The sequence below is a fragment of the Panicum virgatum genome, chromosome 7K (assembly GCF_016808335.1).
Source record: "Panicum virgatum strain AP13 chromosome 7K, P.virgatum_v5, whole genome shotgun sequence".
Lineage (NCBI taxonomy): Eukaryota > Viridiplantae > Streptophyta > Magnoliopsida > Poales > Poaceae > Panicum > Panicum virgatum.
Genome location: NC_053142.1, coordinates 26,830,484 through 26,853,874, shown reverse-complemented (window position 1 = coordinate 26,853,874; position 23,391 = coordinate 26,830,484). Strand labels below are relative to the sequence as shown.

General features: G+C 44.8%; 4 protein-coding genes across 5 annotated transcripts; 2 read left to right on the top strand and 2 right to left on the bottom strand.

Annotated features, from left to right (window-relative positions):
* Positions 1 to 1,141: 1,141 nt before the first annotated feature.
* Positions 1,142 to 5,192, bottom strand: LOC120640691 (ankyrin repeat and SAM domain-containing protein 6-like). The gene is made up of 6 exons (XM_039916594.1): positions 4,907 to 5,192; positions 3,458 to 3,522; positions 3,104 to 3,375; positions 2,030 to 2,104; positions 1,882 to 1,944; positions 1,142 to 1,494 (listed from the first exon to the last, which is right to left on the bottom strand). The coding sequence occupies exons 1-6, from the start codon at positions 5,020 to 5,022 to the stop codon at positions 1,450 to 1,452; spliced, it is 636 nt and encodes a 211-aa protein (XP_039772528.1). The 5' UTR covers positions 5,023 to 5,192; the 3' UTR covers positions 1,142 to 1,449.
* Positions 5,193 to 6,878: 1,686 nt separating this feature from the next.
* On the top strand, positions 6,879 to 10,760 carry LOC120640690 (nudC domain-containing protein 2-like). The gene is made up of 5 exons (XM_039916593.1): positions 6,879 to 7,036; positions 7,145 to 7,293; positions 7,426 to 7,474; positions 9,349 to 9,491; positions 10,435 to 10,760. The coding sequence occupies exons 1-5, from the start codon at positions 6,988 to 6,990 to the stop codon at positions 10,519 to 10,521; spliced, it is 477 nt and encodes a 158-aa protein (XP_039772527.1). The 5' UTR covers positions 6,879 to 6,987; the 3' UTR covers positions 10,522 to 10,760.
* Positions 10,761 to 11,523: 763 nt separating this feature from the next.
* On the top strand, positions 11,524 to 15,639 carry LOC120640689 (dnaJ homolog subfamily C member 2-like). The gene is made up of 2 exons (XM_039916592.1): positions 11,524 to 11,800; positions 13,105 to 15,639. Exon 2 carries the CDS (start codon positions 13,167 to 13,169, stop codon positions 15,129 to 15,131), a length of 1,965 nt encoding a protein of 654 aa, XP_039772526.1. The 5' UTR covers positions 11,524 to 11,800; positions 13,105 to 13,166; the 3' UTR covers positions 15,132 to 15,639.
* A 2,581-nt stretch (positions 15,640 to 18,220) lies between these two features.
* On the bottom strand, positions 18,221 to 22,987 carry LOC120640688 (TBC domain-containing protein C1952.17c-like). 2 transcript variants are annotated; one of them, XM_039916590.1, is made up of 9 exons: positions 22,604 to 22,980; positions 22,396 to 22,488; positions 20,816 to 20,920; positions 20,395 to 20,547; positions 19,747 to 19,845; positions 19,533 to 19,661; positions 19,048 to 19,227; positions 18,831 to 18,947; positions 18,221 to 18,746 (listed from the first exon to the last, which is right to left on the bottom strand). In XM_039916590.1, the coding sequence occupies exons 1-9, from the start codon at positions 22,907 to 22,909 to the stop codon at positions 18,582 to 18,584; spliced, it is 1,347 nt and encodes a 448-aa protein (XP_039772524.1). In that variant the 5' UTR covers positions 22,910 to 22,980; the 3' UTR covers positions 18,221 to 18,581. The 2 variants fall into 2 exon arrangements, with proteins under 2 accessions (XP_039772524.1, XP_039772525.1); XM_039916591.1 differs by lacking the exon at positions 18,221 to 18,746 and having other exon boundaries at positions 18,830 to 18,969; positions 22,604 to 22,987.
* Positions 22,988 to 23,391: the final 404 nt, after the last annotated feature.

The window sequence follows — 23,391 nt, the reverse complement described above, 5'->3', positions numbered from 1 at the left end:
TATGCTCTCTACACCTCTGCGGGTGCCCTTAGAATGTGTAGAGCAGAACGCGGAGCCAGAAGATCATCTCCCTCCCTGCTCGTTACGGGAATGGATATTTTGTTTAGCTCAGTATGATCATGCTTGAGCGTCAATTTTGAGCTTTAAGAGCAACTCCAGTAAGACTGCTAAATTTGGATGAGCAAATGTCCACTTAGAAGTCCACTTCTAAATTTTAGTCACCCAAATATGGGCCTCCACTCCAGCAGATTGAGTAAATTGGGCTTCCATTTTTCCAACTGACATCTAGACCCCACCTATCATTCTCCACTCCCAGTCACACTCCCAGCCCAATTATCATCATGCAGTTGGAGGCGCTCGGCGGCGGAGGCGCCCGGCCGCCGCCGCTCCCGTAGGTGTTCGCGGACGGCCGGCACCTAGGCGGCGACGAGGAGGTCTGCCGCCTGCACGAGTCCGGGGAGCTGGCTGCCGCCCTCCAGGCCTGTGACGCGGCACTGGTCGGCGCACAGGACCCCTGCATCCTCTGCGGCGGGGCGCGGTTCGTGCCGTGCGACGCGTGCTCCGGCAGCTGCAAGGTGTTCGCGGAGGAGGACAAGGCGCCGGCGCGTTCAGGAACGGGCTGGTGAGATGCCCCGTCGGCGAGCCTCTCGAGGCTGCAGCCCACGAGGACGAGCCCGAGCCCGGCCGCGGCGAGGCGAGGGTGGCGAGGCAGAGGGCGGGGGCGGGGGCGGCGGCAGGGCGTGGCCGGGGCCTAAGGGGATCGGGAAAGGAAAAGAAAAAAAGAAATTGGTGGGACCCACAGTTGGCAATCCAAATAGAGAGCTACCAAATTTAGGGGTGGATTTGAAAAGCCTACTAAAATGGTAGCCCATTTGCCCCCCCTACTGAAGATTGATTTTTGATGTCCGCTGACTAAATCTTCATATGGAAACCCATTTGCTCTCCGAGTTGCTCTAACAAGATCAACAGCTCTGGTACGCCGGGGTAAAAAACGTGGTCACTAATGAGCACCTCTGCAAAGTCCGATCCAAAAAACCATCCGTGTACGCTATTTCCATCTCACAAGCATTTGATTATCCTCTGCGCCCCCGCACCGCACCACCCCCCCCCCCCCGACCTTTTTATTCTAGCTACTTTGAAAACCAAATCGTAGCAACATTGCACCCCCATGGGAGAATTCACAATGCAGTCATACAAAACAGCACTCCAAGACCAACCGAATAGCCTCAACATGTATATGGCGCCGTTTAATTAACAGGTGACCGATAAGTTACATCATTGGCGACATGGCCTTCCTTCTAACATCCTAACTTGGTTGAGCATCCCAACAGGACAGAACATGCGTCGTTGTACACTTTCCAAGACCCATACAAAGGTTTGTCAAACTTGCACATGAGCATGCCTTGCAAATCTCCACCACCTTTCTACATTTGCTCCTTTGCCACAGTCCTATGCTCTGGACTCCAAGGCGAGGATAATCTTCTTCCGAGGACCCTGAACAAACACTTATCATGAGTTCAAATTCTTCAGCTCAAAATTATTGTGGCGATGAATGAAACAGAACTGATGGTTTGCTAACGGTGGGGGGTTTTGTTAATTAGTTATCGGATAAATGCAAAATTATTGTTAATTAGCAGGTTCCAATAACTTCAGCATAGGCCAACACACATTTCCCCAAATAAAACAGCAAAGCTTATGCGTATGTGCAAGGTTATATGATTAATCAGCAAAAATGGCCCCCATTCACATATCCTAGCTACTCTTATTTAGGATGAAAGACTGGCATTACTCTTTAAATTAGGAAAATGAGGATCCAATAATCCACCGATAAAAGCAAGCAAACTCATATTCAGAAAGCAGAGATCAATGTAAAGTGCTTACCATTGGAATGCCCAAAGCCTTCAGATCACTGTCAGTCATATGCCTAAGGGCTGCCATGTCAACCTTGTATGATAGAACAAATATTAACCCAAGAAAATAACATCAAGAGAACGTGAAAAGTTTTGGCAGTTCAGAAATTTAGTCAGACCTCCTCAGCCTGGAAGGTAATTGAATACTTCTCAAGCCCAAGTGAACTCAGGAAATTGTCGAGTGGACTTTCAGCCTGCAAAGAAGTCCCCAAAAAAAAAAGATGTTGGAGCTGAATGTAAAGCACAACACTGAAAAACTAGCGCACAGTTATCCTGCAGAATGTAGCACGTTCTCCAAATACTGAAATTCAGCTACTGTGTAATAATATCATGTGCAGAGTCATCTGCTCAACATCAAGGACACTCAAAACCGAAATCCAAGACATAGCATGCTAAGTTTATAAGAACAGTTAATTAATTCTACACTACGTGGAAGCAAAAGTTGAACAATTTTAAATCGGTCCATAGTGGTAGATAGCCTGTACTCCAAAGCAACTAATCAGAATACCATGATAGCAACACTCAGTTACTTATAATCAATTAATATGACAGAAGCATTACACAAACCATTTGAACTGTCCTTGTTACAAATTCTCAATTTATAAACCTAGCACAACCCTCTGATCGATGATACATTTATGAATGCTCATCACTTCCTTAAAATGCTCATCACTTCCTTAAAAGCATCTAAAACAGTAAAAGAATAGCTATCTCTAAAATTGGTAAAGATATAATTATATACACAAGAGTTCAGCACTTTAATGCTCCCCCTAAACTATTTTTTTCCCCTTCTGGTACCAAAGTTCATATTTCCAACTAGAAAAGATGCATATGCTCAAATGGCAATGGCTAGTGGACTCTCTGAATTTCATAATTCGTTGCAAGAGGATAGGAGGGACACATAAGTTCATTGCAAGAGGATTGGAGGGAAACAAAAAAGAGACAGTAATTGCACAGATGTTACTATTCTTTTATATGTAGTAGTAGAATGTAGCAAGCACAACCCAAAAAACAGTACCACTTTAGTCCAAAGGGTCCAAACATTAGTGCTGGACTTTGGTAAATGAATAATGACAACAATATATATCTTCCAGCTTTTGACCAAGAAATGAAATTCAGAGCATGTGGAGAGCAGAAAAGATGGAAATTATATACCATGGATATATGGCAAATATTGTTAGTAGCATGGATACCTTAGGTTGAGATGTCTTCTTCGCTGAAGGCTGTTTTGATGCTTTCTGACTTTGGCGCGCGGGCATTTCATCAGCTGCTTCACGCCTTGAGATTTTGACAACTTCTGATACTGGCTTTGGCTTTGGGGGGTCAGCATTCGATGGTTGCGGGTGCATTGTTCCAGACAGCTTCTCGCGTAGATCACGCACACCAGAACTCTTTGCGCTGGTAAAGCCTAGTTGAGAACTTCTCATCTGCAGCTTCAATCGTAAATCCCTTGGACCGATTGATTCTTAAGACAAAGCACATATAGATATGTGTTAAATGGGAGATGGGTATAAAATAGATTGCCATATGATGACAAAAAAAGATACTTGAAGTTGGTCCATCATCTTCCCGATACAGATCATGCTTCCATTTTTCATCTATCTGCCGTTGCCTACAGAGGCACAGAGCAAACAAATTTATAAGGATCCTACAGTTTATTACATAGACAACTAAGTATAATGGGAACAAAGAACAACACAAAATAAAATTGTGCCCCAATTACTTTTTAAAATCCTGGACATAACCCTTGTTGGTGTGAAAGGAGCTCAGCTCAGGTGAGAGAAACATTTTGAGCTGATTTTGGTCTATCAGAACCATAGAAGCTGGAATTTGTTGATAGTTTGAATGAAAAATGGAGGAAATAAAGATTGATCAAGATTAGATGCAGACAACTTAGTAATCCCCAGTTAACTGCTGTCCGCCCAGATTGATAAAATTTATCTATAGAATGAAGTGGTTTTAAAACCCTGGATCTAATCGATATATCAGAAATCAGCAAGGGAGAATGCTGATAGTCCAGTATTTATTCTGATACCATTTATATGAGCCTTAAACACGTCCATAGCTAATTCCTGATGTACCAGTATGGCAGTATGAAGAGATCAGCAAGTGAGAGAGAAAAAGAAACCAAAAAAATTGCTCATGGTACAGCCATATTACATTTCAAGGGTTCTTTTTGAGAAGGAAAAACATATCCTACCAAAAACAGAAGGCATAAAAAGCATAAGTGGTTGATTCTTAAACAGTTTACATATCGACCCCATAATTCACTGCTACATGGATGAAACACTTACTTCCCAAAATAAATCCCAATTTTTCACTAGTCAGCGTGGAAGAATTTCTTAGATCTGCAGTCAAGATATTCACTAAACGACATTCCCCGACGTTCCATTACATAAAAGTAAATGATTGAACAGAAAAAAAGTGGTTATGTCAACCACTGATAACTAACAAACAGGAACCAATTTGGCTCCATACCATCACAAATCCATGGTATCAGTATGAATACACAAATCCTCGGGTTCATGGAAGCCCATGCTCCAAGTAGCTTCGAAAGCAAAATCGCTGATTCTCATTTTGAGCATCAGCAAGGAACTTGCTAAACATGACAATTGCCGCGCGAAATTGGCATCGTCAAGGCGGCACTGCAACAGTAAACAGTTCCCTTTGTTCCACCTAGATAACAACACAAATCATGAACCACTCAAATCCACTCCGCACCCTTAATCCGCACACAACCTATGGACGCAGCACGAGCACACATGGAAGATTCGAACAAAGCAACCAATCTAAAGGCACTACCTTCTTCAGAACAGAATAGCCAAAACCCGCGCTCTAACCTAATTCTGCAATTCTCAAGCACACGGAGAAGCCCGGGGTAGGGCAGATTTCCAATCTGGAGACGCCCACTACCAACGCGATCAGGGAGGTGGGGGACCGCTGCCGTAACAAGAGCGTAGCAAGGATTTAGGAGCGGCGCTGCGCCTTGTACTGACCTCTTGGACGCCATGTGGCGGGTACGGCCGCCGGCGCCAGCGCCGCCGGGGAGGTCGCCGTCGAGGCGCTCGTGGATAGAACGCTTGCGGCCGGTGGAAATCTGGTCCGAGTACATCTCTCTCTCTCTCTCTATCTCTAGGAGGGGAGGTGGACAGCGGCACAGGTCTAGGAACTAGGGTTTCGTGCCGGCGCGGGGGAGGAGCACTGGAGGACTGGAGGCAGGGAGAAGGGGAAGTGGGGAAGAAAGGAGGCGATGTGTTTGTGGTGGGCCCACCTGTCGGTAGCAAATTGTAATACACTATCATACGAATTTAGGATACTTTTTTCGCGGGTAAGTATATAAAAAATGTTATACAATAATGTGTATAGGTCGTATTCAAACTTCGTGGGGGTAAAGGATGAGGCAAGGAAAAGGAGGGTTATCATGGAAACGTGGTAATTGGATGTGATATTTGTGCTATAATCAGTGTTAAATTCTCTATGTTTAATTGAACATCATGTATGTTGTATTTAGAAAATAACGTTAGTACTTATACTATCAAAGCGTACGTTAAATATAACTAGCATAGTACCGGTGCATTACTAGTAGTAATATAATAAACCTACGTAATATCATGAAGTTTATATTTATTTATTTTACGTACAGGTAGTGTCGTGATTGTGCGAGATCGATTGTTCGTATTCTATTTAGGATTCTAATGATTTTTCCAAATTCCGATTTGAATTCAAATTGAATTATCCAGACTCCAATTAAGATTCCGATTGACAAACCAAGAAAATATTGATTGCATTAGAAATAGTAGAGAGAGATAGAGATAGAGATAGAGATAGAGATAAAGATATAACTTAATAGTTATGGATGGAACATGTTGTAAAAAAAATAAATATACATATACATCAAATATAGAGCGCGGTACATTCTAGTAGATAAAAGAGTTTTTTTATTCTTGGAGAAATGTCATTACAATTCAACTATTTTGAAATTTGCCATTATAACTTTTCACACATCCGAACTTTGCCGTTTTATACGTTTTTCAAGTGCCTAGGCCCGCTGTCAAGCTGTATATGAGTATGTACATTTCGTATGGACGAAAACATCCTTTCTGCTTCACTCCCTCCACTCAATGACGTGTGGGCCCCACTCATCAGGTTCTTCTTCAACCTCTCCGCCTCCATGGCTGGGGACACGGGTGGAACAGCACTCCTGGCCACCGTTCTCAGAACCGAGGGCATGGGGAGAGAGGAGGAGGGAGAGAGGATTCCCTCCGGGCATGGGAGAGGGGGTCTGCCATGGACGACCATGGTTACGGCTCTGGAAGATCGCGGGGAGCTCTACTCAGGCAAGAAAAGGGGGAAGGCACGAGCTGGTAAGGCAGATAAAGGTACAGTGGTGCTCACTGTTAAGCCAATTGAACCGTGATGGCCAGACGCCAGAGATTGATGAGGTGGTATTTTTGTGTGTAGGAATAGGGAAGGATGAAATCGGAATGAGGAGGCGCTCCCGTTCCGCCCTGGAGCCGCGACGGCCAGCAGTGCTCTGTTCCGACGGCGGAACAGCAGGGTTGCGACACTCCTGTTCCTGCACCAGAGAGAAGCACGGGACGAGAGTAGAAAGAGGAACTCGGCTGGATCCATTTGACCACGGCCATGGCGTGGGCAACGCAGCGCTGCATGTCAGCGGGTTACCCGTGGACTTGAAGAAGGCGCCCGCCAGGTCGTGCACCCGACGCTGGAGCCCGCCGCCGAGCACCACGATGTTGGCTGAAGAAGAACATGATTAGCGGGGCCCACTCATTATTGAGTGGAGAGAGTGATGTAGCAGGAGTGTTTTCATCTATACGAAATATATGTACACAACGGTTTCAGATGTACGAAGAATTATAATGGCAAGTTTCATAATAGTCAAATTGTAATTATATTTCTCTAAAGTCCTAGAATAATTGTAATAGTATTGGACCCGCTAGTTAAAAGTGGTACAGTGGAGCATTTTGTACAGTGGAGCATTTTGTCTCGTCTGTCTCTCGAGCGCCGGAGTCCCAGACTCTTCCAGAAGCGTCAGGAGAGCCGGACGCTGTCAGCAATGGCGGAGAAGCTGGCCCCCGAGAAGCGTCACGCCTTCGTGCACAACGGTGAGCCGCCTCCCCCAACCTCCGCGTCCTAGCCCCCTTCTTCGGGGCCGCCCCCAGGCCCCACCCCCTCTGACCTAGGGTTTGATCCCCATCCCCCGCCGTGAGCAGGGCAGAAGGTGTTCGAATGGGACCAGACGCTGGAGGAGGTGAACATGTACATCGAGCTCCCCAAGGGCGTGCCCACCAAGCTCTTCCGCTGCACCATCCAGGCGGGCCACGTCGAGGTCGGCATCCGCGGCAACCCGCCATACCTCAACGTCCGTGCTTCTCCCCATCCTCCCCATGCGATTCGGTTCCACTCGATTCCCTGCTGATAGACGCTTTTTTACCCACTTGGATTTCGTCGCTTGTTGGTTGGGAATTCATTTTCTTTTTCGGTGATTTTGCAGCACGACCTGACGCACCCCGTGAAGACGGACTCTTCGTTCTGGACGATAGGTGTGGCCCAATCCCGTCACCTCTGCTGTTCTCGCTCTTGAACATTTATCGTTTTCTCTGACTGCTGTGGACTTGTGACATGCTGTGGCGTGATTTGTGCAGCATTTCTGACATCATGCGAGAACAATTCTTGAAATTGTTGGCGCCTTTTAATTCATCTGCAATGTGAGCTGATTGCCCTGCTAATTCTGAAATTGGCATAATGCTTTTATCCATTCAATGTCTACTTGATGAATGCAACTTGAGGTTGGTTGTAGTTTTGCTCAGGGTTAGCTGAGAAGTGGAAAGTAGAAACTGTTGATGAGTAATACTTCTCTTGATTTGGCATACTTTACTTGTCATTCCAGATAACACCATAAGTCTCCATCATGTTACTTCAACAAAAAAATTTAAGTTGTCTGTTGGTAATAATTATCATAATTTGATGATGTAGATGTGTCTTTCTTGACAAATGATGTATGCTAGAAATCTTATTAAATTTCTTTATATTACTGGTCAGAGATGTTAAAATTTAACTGCATTTATTCACACAACATCCATTGAGAATGAAGGTAGCAATAGAAATAAGATTTATTTGTCTTTTGAGTTCACTGTGATGGCAACTATTGGCTGATTTTAGTTTTTTTTTCTATATATATAATCAGAGTTAGTGGAGAAGTAGAAAACTTAACTAACTTTAGTGCACCTCATCTATAATTCTTTTATTGGTTTAGTTCACTTGAAGAGCCAACTTAATAACATAGGAAAACACATCCTTTCTTTCAGTCTACGAAGTAGGTGAATTTGGGAACTATCTTTGCTGCCTTTAACAATCAGAACGGTTCTGTTCTGTGGTTATTTTTAGAACAGCCAGTCACCCGGGACTTGTTAGTGAATGCTTTCGCTGATTTTGATGAATAAGGATATTATAGCAAGAACCTGCAGTCACTCACATGAAGTTTATTTCTATGGATATATCTGTACTTGTATTTAAGGGCCTGTTTGGGAGCACTCCACTCCAAAAAAACCAGCTCCACTCCACAAACTCCACTCCACCTTTCAGCTCCACTCCAACAATTTTTTCTCATTATGTTTGGCTGCACTCCACTCTACCAATTCATATGGGCCCAAATTGTCATAGACACCAAGCCCTCTTCCTCCTCCTGCGTGCGTGCTGCAACCTGGGCGTGTTAGCCCGCGAGCTAGGCGGCGGCGGCGCCTGCAGGCTCGGCGAGGGCGGGAAAGGGCGGTGGCAGCTCGCGAGCTCGGCGGCGGGGAAGGGCGATGGCGGCTCGCGAGCTTGGCGCCGGCGGCGCCTGCTGGGAAGGGCAGTGGCGGCGGCGGGGAAGGGCGGTGGTGGCTCGTGAGCTCGACGGCGGCGGCGCTGCGGGATCTCAACGAGCTGGACATGCCCAACGGCGGCGGCGGCGGGGTAGGGTGGTGGCGGCGGCGGGGAAGGGAGGCAGCGGCTCACGAGCTCAGCGCCGCCGGTGCTGCGGGATCTCGGCGGGGAAGGGCGGCGTCAGGGAAGGGTGGTGGCGCCAGGGATGCCCGACGGCGGCGGGGCAGCCTGATGCGCCGACGCTGCGGGAGGAACCGGCGGCGGGGAAGAGTTGACTTTTCTATTTTTTTACCACGAACCGGTACCCAGGGCCGTGTAACCAGTGGCAGTGGGTAATTTTTCCCAACCCCACCAGCTCCAGGTTTTGGTGGAGCACCTCAAGAGGAGCTCTAGGTTTTTTGTGGAGTGGAACTGGTATTTGGTGGAGTGGAGTGGAGTGGAGCAGGTTAAGGTGTTTGGACAAATGTTTGTGGAGTGGAGTGCTCCCAAACAGACCCTAAGTCAGTAGCACTTTTCTCTGCTCTTAACATGGACAATGGTGACAATAATACAGAGGATGGTGAGATGCATATCACACTGCAAAAAAGAGAGAAGGGCAAGACATGGTCATCTCCCATACAAGGGCAAGGTATCTTGGATCCATATGCAGCAGATCAAGAGCAAAAACGGCTTATGCTGCAAAGGTTTCAAGAAGAGGTATACTCAACCTTTTGTACTAGTTTTCTACTTTTCTTGCTGTGCATATTTTTTTGTAATAGTTTTCTTGCTGTGCTTATCTTTTTTGTATATATTTGATTTGGTCATGCTTTATTTTGGTAGCCAATATGTGGAGAAATGAATAGAGAATTAAGATAAGATGATTAAATCAGAATAGTATAGAGAAATGGTTGCCAATATGTGCAAAAGTGTTTGGTTTCTTGGAGTTGGACCTGATCAGTCTTGCTGCAAACTGTATCTGTTTCCATCTGATTACTGACTGTGATGGCCCCAGAAGAATGAATCATTCACTTGTGTGAGGAGTGTTTATATTGAAAATGGTTGCTACCATGTAATCTGGTGGACTTGGATAATACTTGGTCTAGCAAATAAGCTTTTGCACTTACAAGAACTTTGTTACATCTTCAGATTATTGTGAATGCTGAAAAATTATACTTCATCCCTTCCCTAGACAATGTGATCATCAATACCAAGAATGAGGATAATATCATCCAGCCATTGGCAGTTATAAGCATTTAGCAATTTTCTGACTCTGATCGTACTTAACTCTGCAATTTCTCAGAAACAGCCTAATTGCAAATATCAGAAGTTTGTTAAGAGTGTCATCATAGTGTCAACTTCTTGTTGTCAAATATCAGAAAAAAAAAGATAGAAAGACCCTGACTTTGTAGGTTTGGTAGAAAGAGCAAATATGGCAAAAAAAATTACCACGGTGTTTACAGAAGGTGTAGCTGAAACTATTCATGCTTATGCCAACTTTTTGCAAGGCCCTCTTGAATGCTAGAACAATCTGAATAAGACTATTCTAGTGCAAATCTACCCAAAGTAAAAATCACTCATAACATGCTCTAGCTTTAACCATATGTGTTTGGAGTTTCAATGTGCGTGCACATTTTCTAATTCCTCTATCTACCATGTGTAGAACCCCGGGTTCGACTTTTCACAGGCTCAGTTCAGTGGAACCTGCCCTGACCCAAGGACCTTCATGGGAGGGATACGCTCGGAGTGAAGGTTCCTTGCTGAACCACATTTTCTCCCTATGCTCCTGGCGCCACTCCGAGCATCTTTGTTAGATGCATACCAGTTCATTATGTAAATTGGTTGGTGTTTACCCTTCAAATAATGATGGTGTGACTGTGTAACCCCATTCATGACTCCTGTAAGTTCATCAGCTGACTGTAAGTTCCCTGAATTGGGCTACCAGTGTAAATGGTAACTATATATAGTCGTGATCATCACCGGTGCTCATTTGTTATTGCTGTCGTGTGTGTGTGTGTGTGTGTGTGTGTGTGTGTGTGTGTGTGTGTTGGGGGGGGGGGGGGGGGGTCAGGTCACTGAAAACATGGAAGTCTTGTAAGGGCAAGTGCAATGTATCTTGGGTAATAAGTAGCAGGTCTAGACAGTAGGCCTTTGTGAGGCCGGTCACATGATAAATAAAAAAATACTTTCTTTTCTTCCCTTCAATTTGTGCATGTGCCAGTAGCAACTGCTTGTGTTGGAGAGAGGGAAACGGAAGAGAGAGGACATTTTAACCATTTTCTATTCTTACTACCAGGCTACAAGCTTACTACCTGGTAGTTGTTACTACTTGCTTTCACAATGGTTACTACCTGATCATAAGGCTGCATTTATTGCCTATTGCCTGCTTTTTTTGCCCCATTGCAGGTGCCCTAAGTCGAGTAGGGATGCAGCTGTTTAAGTGGACCTTAAGCCTGTGCCACTCTTCACAAATTTAAATCCTCAGGGTATGGTGCTTTTGCTGTAGAGTGTAGAGTATCCCCTTTTCCCTTCAGCCAAAATTCCATACTGCCTTTTACCATTTCACTACAGACTTGTAGCCAAACTGTTTTAGCAATTTTTTCCAAAAAAAAAAAGATTCCTTCCATTCTCCGGCTAAATGAACTCATCAGTTGGGCCCTTCCTTCCATTCGGCCGGCCTCCGAGGCCCAGGAGCGGCAAACCAGCCGAGCCCAGCCCGAGAGAGAGAGAGACGTGAGGGTCAGAAGAGGCGTGCGGCATCCGGCAACGAAGCCATCCTCGCTTCTCTTCTCCCCACCTGGCCACCCTATTTATCGCCGGCTGCTAGGGTTTTATGGTTGCCGCCGCGTCCCCGAGCATCACCGCCTCCACCCCCGACGCCCCCATCGCGTGGCCAGTCCTCCGCGTCGCCGCCACCACCGCCCTCTCCCTCTGCTTCTCCCGTCGCATCGCGCGCCGCCGCCTCCCATCGAGCTGCCGAGCGGAGCGGAGAGGAGATCCGTCCGGGCCGGTTGCTTTCCCTTCTCCCGGTAAGGAAGCCCCCCAACCTAGCTTACTTCGATTCATCGGCTCCGTTTGTTCCGATCCATGTTCAAAGTTTCGATTTTTTCTTGCGATTCCTTGCGAGGAAGGGGTTAAGCCGCCCGATTAGTGCGAATGAGTCCACGCGTAGGGAATTTAACGATACTCCCTCCACCTGGGATTCGTTTTTTATTCCTTTTGTACGCACTCGGTGTGGACATGTGAATTCCTGGGACTCTGGGAGCGGGGGAGGTATCCAGCCCGACCCTGCTTCTTGTTAGCTTTGTCTTAGTTTTTATGATTAGGATCAGATGTGATGGTCTCGTAACTCGTTCTAGGTTGTGTGCATAGTGTATTTGAGTCTAGGTAACCTTGATCAGCGGTTGTGTTAGCTACTGCATGTAATCGGAACAGTCCACTCTTTATTGCAGAATTATGAGTTATTGGCCTTGCGAATTGAACAAAAGGTTCTGCATTTGTTCAAATGTCCCTCCGTGCTTATGAATCTCCAGTGCCAAGGGGTTCAGCTGGTTTGTGGACTCACTGTTAAGTATTACGAGTTTTGTAGCCTTGCAGTATGAAAAGGAGACTTCATTTGCTCAATTGTAGCGTTTCATGTTCCATTGAGGCACAGAAGGGCTTGTGCAGGAACAGTTATAGATTCTGTAGCCTTGTCAATCGAAAAAGGGCCTGCATTTATTGAAATTCCCAGGTTGCATATTTTAATGGCAACGATGCTTGTAGGAGTAGACAAGGATGATGGCTTTACCTTAATTGAATGCTTTGATACATAACAGTAGTTGTCAAGATGTACTATGCATTAATATTGAGTCAGTCCTAGTATGTAAGTTACTCCCTTCCAAATTATAAGTCATTCCAAGAATCTTGGAGAGTCAAACCATCTCAAAGTTTGACCAAAATTATAGAGAGAAATATAAAGATTTATGACATCAAATAGATGCACTATGAAAATATAGCTAACAAAGAATCTAATGATACTTAATTGGTATCATAAATGCTATTATCTTATCATATAAATTTGGTCAAACTTGAAAAACTTTGACTCTCCAAGATTCTTGGAATGACTTATAATTTGGAACGGAGGGAGTATTGCTTATTATACCCTACCACCCTTTTCTTCACTAGATAGCAGATGTCATGCCGAACATTATATATCGCTATTCAAGTCATGTAATTTCCATTTGGTTGTATTGATTACTCATATTCATTGTCCCTAGTTTGATACTCTTTTCAGTTTGGGAACTGATTTTTTTACTAACTTTTTGGCTAATTGGCTCATGTATTTCTGCAGGTTGTATCCAGTTGTACATCTTGATTCAGTATCTCTGTTAAGAACTTGGCATCTTTGTTCATATGGAGTCCAAGAAGAGTTGTCTTCTGATCACTTACTCCCAGGAGATCATAGATGGGGCGCCTTTGTATGTTTCATCTAACTGCCTGCCCACAAAAGCTTTGAAATATGAACCTGCTGGTCATTTGTTCCATGCTGCGGCAATGAAGCTTCTTGGTCTTGGAGAGCAAGAAGATGCAGAAACTGATGATCGCAGCGTTTCATCGGATGACAAGAGCCAAGATTTTAATACTGCCTCTGATACCTTTAGCAGCAAAGGGAAGAAGAAATCTTCTGGCAGTCAACAACAGGATCACTATGCATTGCTTGGTTTGGGACACTTGAGATTCTTGGCTACTGAAGATCAGATTCGGAAGAGTTACCGTGATATGGCACTTAAACATCATCCAGATAAGCAAGCTGCTCTGATTCTTGCAGAGACAACTGAGGAGGCAAAACAAGCAAAAAAGGATGAGATAGAGAGCCATTTCAAGTCCATTCAGGAGGCCTATGAAGTTCTCATAGATCCTACAAAGAGGAGGATTTATGACTCAACAGATGAGTTTGATGATGATATCCCAACAGACTGTGCCCCGCAAGACTTCTTCAAGGTTTTTGGTCCAGCCTTCATGAGAAACGGACGCTGGTCTGTTACCCAGCCTATTCCTTCTCTTGGAGATGATGCCACTCCGATAGAGGAAGTTGACAAGTTCTACAATTTCTGGTACAACTTCAAGAGTTGGAGGGAGTTTCCAGATGATGATGAATATGACTTGGAGCAAGCTGAATCTCGTGAACATAAGAGGTGGATGGAGAGGCAGAATGCAAAGCTACAAGAGAAGGCTAAAAAGGCAGAGTATGCACGAGTGCGTACTCTTGTTGACAATGCTTACAAGAAAGACCCAAGGATCCAGAGGAGGAAGGATGAGGAGAAGGCTGAGAAGCAGAGGAGAAAGGAGGCGAAGTATCTGGCAAAGAAACAGCAGGAGGAGGAAGCGGCAAGAGCTGCTGAAGAGGAAAGGAAAAGGAAAGAGGAGGAGGCTAAGAAAGCTGCAGAAGTTGCTCTCAATCAGAAGAAGCTGAAGGAGAAAGAGAAGAAGCTGCTCCGCAAAGAGAAAACCCGTCTGCGCACACTTGCAGCACCTGTAGTTGCAGAGAGCCACTTTGGTCTGTCAGATGAAGATGTTGAAACAGCATGTGCCTCACTTGATATGGAACAGCTAAAGAAACTGGGTGACAGTATGGAGGGTAAGGATGCAGCTGAAAAGGCCAGGTTGCTGAGCAGTGCACTTCACAAAGAAAGTTCCTCAAAGGAAGCAAAGAAAAGTGATGCAAACGGTGTTGAGAGTTCTGCTTCAAAATCCAACTCTACAGGAGGAAAAGCAGCACAAGGCAGCAGCATATTGAACAGCTATGAGAAAAAAGAGAGACCATGGGGAAAGGAAGAGGTTGAAATGCTTAGGAAGGCAATGGTGAAGTATCCAAAAGGAACTTCAAGGAGATGGGAGGTTATTTCTGAGTTTATTGGAACAGGCAGATCTGTTGAAGAGATTCTCAAGGCCACGAAGACGGTTCTTCTGCAGAAGCCAGACTCAACAAAAGCTTTTGACTCTTTCCTCGAGAAGCGGAAACCAGCCCAATCCATTGCTTCACCGCTTTCAACCAGAGATGAAACAGTTAGTTCATCAACTGAAGGAGCTGGGACTGCTTCATCCAAGGCGGTGGCACAACCGGCTAGCAGCCAGACAGCCAATGGAAAATCAGCTGCTGATCCTGTTCCAGATGTTGCACCTTCTGTAACAGATCCAGATGCCTGGACAGAGACACAAGTGCTGGCTCTTGTCCAAGCTTTGAAGGCTTTTCCTAAGGACGCAAGCCAAAGATGGGAGCGTGTTGCTGCTGCTGTCCCTGGTAAGACTGTAGTCCAGTGCAAGAAAAAGGTTGCCGCAATGAGGGAGAATTTCCGAAGCAAGAAAAGCGGGGAGTAGTGCTGTGTTGTTGCCTCACCGAAGTACATTTTTGAGAGGGATATAGCTGCACGGCAATATTTATGGAGCATCTTGGCTGGTGGCTTGTGCTGGGGTTTTCCACTGGACGAACCTATTGCACCACCAGTGGCGAGAATAATTTTGTTCTAGTTCTGTGACAACTCTCATTCATCCTGCCAACGATATCGGTTTTCTTACTAGTAATGAAGTTTGGGACTGCTAGAGAGGAGGATACGCCATTGAAGCTCATCTAAGTAGTTGATGTACTGATGATTGGCCTTTTGTAGCACTGGTACCCATGGGTTTTGTTTCGGCTGGCTCCTGGGGTTGTCTATGCTTTGCTGGAAGCCATTGGAATATTGCCTTGCGGTGTAGTGATATGGTCCGGCCTGGCTGAGTACAAATGTAGAGAACCACATGTGTTTTTATTTATCAACTAAGAAATATTTGTTGCATCGCGAGACCCTTTTATTGAAGTGAGCATTATTTTGGCTGGCAGCATTTTATAGGTGACGGTTCTTGATTGCATCTTAATGCCCCATCCTATGAGAATAATCTTCCATCTGGCGGGCGGCTATTCTTGTTACGATGGTAATTTCTGTGCTTCGATGGGTAATTTTGGCATGTCATCTCAGGATTATGTGAAACTTCAGCTGTACCATATATCTCGTTGTGTTTGATATTTCGCTAGAATCTTTGTTTCTTTCCTTCTCACAACAAAGGATGCAAAATGGAATGGGTTTGGAGCATAGTCGCAGGATTCGGGGTTGACGGTATGGTCCTTACCCGGAAACTCGGAGGATTTGGGGTTGACGGTATGGTCCTTACCCGGAAACTCGGAGTCGTTTTCGTTCTCGTCTTATAAAAATCTCTCACGAGGACCATATCTTGTTCCTCGTCCCTGGACCTTGAATCTTTGTGATTATGGTTTGGAGGTGGGAACATTACCATCTTTTTTTTCATCTCTCAATCTCTCATCCGTGCCATCCTTCCAGCCACCCTTTATGGCGTGATTGGTTCGCTACTGCCTTTTGAAATGCAGCCCGTTTCCGCGAGCCTGGCTCTCTGTATGCGATTGGCTATTGGTTAATAATGTATTAAGTTGGGGATTAGTTTATTTTAAATGATAAAATGACATTGGAATTTTCAAAAGTGATTAAGATTTATTGATGTAAACTAAGAGCTATTAAAATTTACTTATACAAAACAAATATTATACTAAACTTAATGATCTTTTATGTAGAGCAACATCTTCTCTTTCGGGTAACCAAAAAACTTCCACTTATGGCCAGTGGCGTAGCTGGCTCAGACTTGGTGGGGCAGACTTGACTTTCGCCACAAATAACGATAGTACTCAAAACACCTTCTCATTCATCTAGCAGCACAAGCGAAATTAACAAGCAAACAGGTTAGTCGTAAGATCAAGTTGCCATTGGGTACCCACTACCTTTACCCAAATCCATATCCGTTGTATTTGGGTAGGGTATGGGTTACCCATCTCAACTTGGATAAGGGTAGGGTATATATAGATAATACCCGTTTTATCCATGTACATGTTAGTTAGTTCTTTTCTATTCTCTTATATTTCGTAGTTCCACTCTTGACATGGGGCCTACATGTACGTGTAGCTACACTGTTTTGCACAGAGTGACTGCCGGTTATACTGAGTCATCTCCAACAAATTTCAGTCAATTTTGATAAAATTTTATAATGTGAACGCGATGTTTTATTTCCAGGGTCCGACTCTTGACGTGGGGCTCACGTGTAGATCTAGACACACTGTTTTGCACAGAGTAGCTGTCGGTTATACTGAGTCATTTCCAATAAATTTTAGTCGATTTTGATAAAATTTTATAGTGTGAACGTGAGGTTCTATTTTTAGGGTCCGGCTCTTGACGTGGGGTTCACATATAGGTCTAGCCACACTGCTTTGCACAGAATAGCTGCAGATCATATTGAGTCATCTCCAATAAATTTCAGTCAATTTTGATAAAATTTTATAGTGTGAATGCGATGTTTTATTTTTAGGGTCCGGCTCTTATGTGAGATCTATTACAACCAACAGGCCTATTGTCTACCCATTGGATTATCCATATTCATCGGGTAATTATCCACTCATTTGTGTATAGATTAATTGGAGATGGGTAACTTGTGGGTATGGATATGGGTAACCCACCCCCTACCCAACGGCAACGTGATCGTAAGAACTACTATCAAGAATGAACGAGCACGGATGCGTTTCTTCTTGGTTGGGCGCTCGAAGAATCAACGTCCACTTCAGTGCAGGAATACTGCAATGGACTAAAAGCTAATTGGGTCGTCAACTTGGTTGCAGCCCCTAGTCCAAAACGGCATTTGTCTTCCTCCTTCAGCCGTCAGACGCTAGAACGATTCTCCGACCTCGAGTTCAAGCTCTGGCCACCTAGAACACCATTGGGGTGGGGGGTTTCCTTTATCAAAACGTATCTGGCAGGTCAGGGGCAAAATGATCTTTTCACTAAAACCGCAACCGCTGAAAATGGAAGGTTAAATTGGAAATCAAATTTGGAGAATAAGTAACTTTGCTAATATTAGATAAGGAATTTTCTCAGTTTGATGGCTAAAAATTAGTCATGGAAATCGATGGGCCTTACGTCGTAGCATCACAAAATAAGTACTAATTTTTGTTGAAGGGAAAATGCTAAAAAATAGTCTAGGATCCAAATAGGATCTAGCTCAAAGTTGCTTTTCCAAACAATACACCTTTAATATTTCACTTCGTAGTGCATTTTCAAATATGTAGTTTCCTGGCAAGCATCATCAATACTCAAGTGATGTAGCTTTGAAATCCATTAGTTTTTTTAGATAATTCTACCGATCGTTTTGCGAGATTTACCTGACAACACCAAAGAGGCATTTGTGTTTACCAATACCAAGACGTACTCCCTCTGTCCCAAAAACAAGTCATTTAGGATTCAAAATTTGTCCTAAAAAATAAGTCATCTTACCCTATTTAGAAAGTGTATGTGCGTGCAAAAATCAATGTGTCAAAATATAGGTAATAAATAGAGGCAAACATGATCATTTTATCTTCTTAATTTGGCTTAAAATTCCTAGGAATACTTGTTTTTTTTTGGATGGAGGAAGTACTACCCAAGGTCCCAGCCTATAAAGGAAAATACGCAAGGCCACTGAAGGAAACAAATTGACAGATTGCCAAACCTTTGTGCACTTCTTTACTTGGCCTGCTGAATGCACGGGCTCCCAGTAGTGGTGCCTCGTGTTCAGCCGAACACAGCAAGCAAGCTACAAAGGGCATCGAACGGACACTGCACGAGAACCAGCGCACTCAATTTCAAATCAACAATCACCCAGCGCCTATGGGAAGTCCATTTACAGAGCTTCAAGTGCACCATTTCTTGGATCGTATGAACCGGCATCAAAACATATGAAGTGGAACCAGAAACATGATCAGTAGGGAAGCGGCCCTCGCAATTTGTTAGCGATGTGCAGCAGGTGGTCGATGTTTGTAGGTGGATAGCTCTGGAGGAGCTTGAGGTTTGCGGTGAAATCTCCAGCCAGGAGCCGCCTCCGGACAAGTATCAGCATCGCGCAGCAGATCCGCAACAAGGTAGCCTGCATGCGGAGCAAGATAGTTTTAGTCTAGCGTGCTTCAAAATGCACCGCGCAGCATGGAACTGGAGATGGTAGTTCCATGACCTGAGGCCCCTCTAGGTCGCCTAGGAGAGTGTCCCATAGGTGGAGGCAGTCACTGAACTTGAACTCCTGTGTTAACAGCAAGGTGATCCATCTGAATGCGTAGAACTGAGGATTAACCTGGAACACAGCGGGTGTTAGCCTGGAAATGGGAATAGATGTACATATACTCCATATGCTCAATCACGAGAAAAGGGTTCTTCGGGATTCGAGTAAATACCTTGGTTACAACCTCTAAATGCCGCCAGAGCTCCTCGTCATGCCTTTTCAGAAGTTGCGACAGTCTAGTGATTGTGGAGCGTATGCCGACCACACTGTTATCAAGTTGCTTGCAGAAGTTATCTCGGAACCCACTAAGCAGCTCAACAAAACAGAAAAATGCATCTGCCCCTGCTGAAGCCTGTTCACAAGTAAGGCACATCTGGTCATCAGCATTCAAATTATCTTTGCCTCGACATGTTTCAGAAGCTGAAATAAACATTTGGAGGAAGTACTACACCAGATTAGAAACACACTCCAACAAGCATGCCATCTTTCAGAAAATCCAAATTAAAGAAAACAATGACTAACCCATCATGGGAGATTAAGGCCAGGAAATATCACACAGGATTGATATCATCAATGTTTCTTTCCATCAGCAAACCAGCATGAACAAATTTTCATTTTTCTATGTGTAAGCATGTAGTGACATCAGAGGACACTTACAGCATGATGTTCATCTGAATCATTCTTGAAAACATAAAAGAGAGGTGCCAAAACCTCATTCATTCCTTGTACATATCTTATACCCGGATTTAATTTTGCAAAGATGGTAAGTATACGCTTCAGTGACTCCTGAAAACAAAACACATCATGTCAAGAATAGCGAAAACAATGTGAATGAAAATGAAAAAGTGACCTCATGTAAGGATATACCTACCTGATTAGACAAGGAATCTGAAGTGTCCCCATTGAAAAATTGCATCTCAGGATGAGTACGCTTAACATCTCTATCAATCTGCTCTATAATTTCAGATTCCTGCAGTATTGAATGGTCAATAATTTAGTTTAAACTGCAGGAAAGATATTCACAATAAAAGTTGGTTAGCAGTGCAAACAAAGGGGTCAGTGAATACTGAACAGTAGCAAATTGCAATATGAAATCAAACAAAATTAAAGCTGCAAAGCGTATACTAAGAACAACAGTTTAGCAATTCACGAATTTATTAAGTTCATGAGGATTTCAGTTTTCAAGTCCAGAGTGAAAACTTTTAGTCAGGTCACTATATGGACCGCTCACCAGATATAGAAAATTCACAACCATTATTTTTCAGTTTTCTAATGACAGATGGGACAGTTACAAGATGCAAATTACAATAAATAAAGAGTTGAATCACCATAAGTTCATTCACATTGCAAGAAAACTGTATGTGATAAGCACATGGCAAAAATAGTTGGGCCAACATCAGCAATTACTATATGGAACAATACCAATGATGGTACTCCAGACTCCACACTCCAGAGTGAACCATATAATACAAAAATGGAGCACCCACCAGCAAGTAATTTTATTATTCACTAAAGTTACCTGAAAGTATTGGTTCCAAACACTAGTTTTCCCAAGGCTTAAAGGATGCTCATCACGAACAATCTCTGCCCTTGGTAGCACACCAGTTCCTTCAGCGTCATGTTTCCCCCTTTTGGAAAGAGTCATTTCCTCCATTCTTCGAGTAACTTCTGACTGACCAGAACATAAATGTATTACTAGACAGGTGGATAAACAAGTAAAATAAAATAGACAAATCAACAAATCTGCAGCACTCTAAAATACTGGCCATATGCGTGATTGATTGTCCAAAATGTAAAAATGTAATATATTTACTCCTCTAATGAAAGCTGAGCTCTATTGCTAATGGCTGAGATTGGTCTTTCTTCAATAAATCATATAGTTAAACACACATTAGCAATAGTAAACAACTTGTGAAATTATATATGCATGAAAAACTTACAGGGTTAACCAGAAGCTCATCTTTGAAAGCACTGTACTGGGACCGCTTTTTCTCCAGTTCATATGGCCATAGAGCACGATCAGTTGGCAAGTACCCCAAGAGAAGCTGCTAACTATCAAAAAAGTCAAATAAATTTGTAGTGTACCGAACAAGGAGAAAATTTGTAAAGATCATAATTAGTACTAGTAGTTTAAAGGCGTCGCCTAGGCGTCCAGGCGAACCCAGCTCGCCTTGGGTAACAGCCATGCCTCGTCACTGCCTAGGCGTACCCAGCTCGCCTTGTCGCCTTTAAAGCACTGATTAGCACCCTCCCCCACCCCCAGCAGGCCCAGAAAAAATTAAGTTTGAAGCCAATCACATAACACAATAATGCCAAAACTGACAAAAATTAAATAAATGCTCTTCTTTAATTTCGTTAAGTTTGAAGCCAATCACATAACATAAGTTTTCCATCACAGAAACCAAAGCCAAATATGGCAGAAATCCGAAATGATACGTGCAATGGAATATAATTCAGCACAAATAACACAATAATGCCAAAACTGACAATCAACCCTGGGGTCTCGTCAGTTAGGTATAAAAATACCCTGTTATAGTTTCTATTTAACCAATAGCCCCCAAAATATCATGATGTGATACTGCCAAATTTTCTACTGAACCACTAGGCCCCAAAATATCATGATGTGATACTGCCAAAGAAATGTTTCTACTCAACTGTTTATAGTGTGGACTGTGCGTCAATGAAAAAAAAATGCATGGAACTTATTGGTCAACCTACCTGCTAACCAAAACTGCTGTAATCATTCCAAACTAGGGTGAAGAACACTTCTTAAGTAATAGTAAGCATAGAAGAAAGGAAATAAGATGGCATGTACATAGGGCCAAAATGGAGCACATGAGGTTAAGCTGCTTTTGCATCTATCATCTTGGTGCCGGAGTAGCCTAGTCTTTTGTTTTTTCTGTATGGTAATCATCTGGCTCGTGTTAACCCACACCCCACCCCAACACACACATGCGCACACACCCCTAAGATCAAAAGATGTAATCTAGTCAATTAGTACTGTTTTTCTTCCATCACGGTTGTTATCTGACGGTCCAGGATAGGGGGGCCTGAATCAGGAACACCCTCTTCCTTCTGGAGTGATTGGGTAACACCCAGTGTCAAGGAAAATGTCAAGGTAGCATTGTCTGCACCTTTGATCTCTAGCTTAGCCCTCCCCTCTCACTCTGCTGACAAACTCTCCCTGCCTGTCCAGGCTCTTGTAACACCGCTGTGGTATTTTTATTGATCCTTGATGGAAATGGGGTTCAACTCAAAAGGAAAATGTATGTGATCGGCATTCATATACAATATGAACTTTTGAAAGAGTTGACAGAGAAAAATTGCCCATCTAGGTGTGACGATCCGCTCCGGAACTAGTACAGGACCATCAACATGTTCTCCAACATAGGCAATGCCATTTCTCTAGCATCTGAGTATGTGACTACGTGAGTAATATAACTAGCACTCGATCGGGGAAAACATTCAGTTACGTAGCGAATAGAGGAGACTAGGAGAGCATAAGCGGGGATTTCCGGACCTTCCAGACGACGGGCCGCAACCCAGCGGCGTCGGGCACGCCCTGGCACGCGAGCCTCCGCAGCTCCGCTAGATCCACCACCTTCCTGTCAAGCTGCAGCAGTCGCGGGGAGAGCCGCAAGGTAAGCGAGGTGAGCCCGAAACGCTCCCCCAACTCAAGTGGCTCAGCAATCAGTAAGAATCCCATCCCGATCGCCGAGAGCACTCACCGCGACCCTGAACTCCGCGACGAGGTGAGCCCGCGACCGGCCGGCCGCGGCCGCGCCCGCGCCCGCGCCTTCGCCGTCGTCGTCCGAGCCGTCGCCGTCGCCGTCGCGGGGGGCGTTCGGGGGAGGGGTGGGGACCGGATCCCGGGGCGGCTGGGGCGGGGGCACGGGAGGCGGCGGCGGCTGGGGCGGGGAGGGCGCCGCGCGGGGCGGGGAGCGGTGGCGCGGGGACGAGGGAGGCGCGGCCCAGATCGGGCTGTTGAGCCAGTCCGGCACGGATTTGCGCCTGGGCGTGGCGCCGTCGGCCATGTCGCCGGCGGCGGCGCTAGCTGGCGGGGGTTTAGGAGTGGGGACTCTGCAGATGGGTCAGGTGGGGGAGCGGTGGCGCTGGCGGCCGCGGTCTCTTTCTCGGGGGAACATAGCACAAAAAGTTACTTTTGTATTTTTGGATTTAGAAGTATAAAATATAAAAAACCGAATCCGATTTACCGTCCCGGACCAGACTGTTGGAAAAAACCCGAAAACCGGCGGTTCCCGGCCGAGATTTGAAACCCTGGTCACGGGTGGGTTGGACTAGGGACCTGGTGTGCAGTGGCCGATGGTTTTTCTTTTTTTTTCTTTTTTTCCCCTCTTCTCTTGCTTTAGGCAAGGGAGCCACTAATGGGCGAGCGTTCGCTGTGGCAAGCTAGCAGCGAACGAATATTAGAAACATCTACCAATGCGCGCTCATACATATAAGCTAGCAGCGCACGTGTTTTTTGCTTTCCTATTCCCTTGTCTGGCTTATTTAT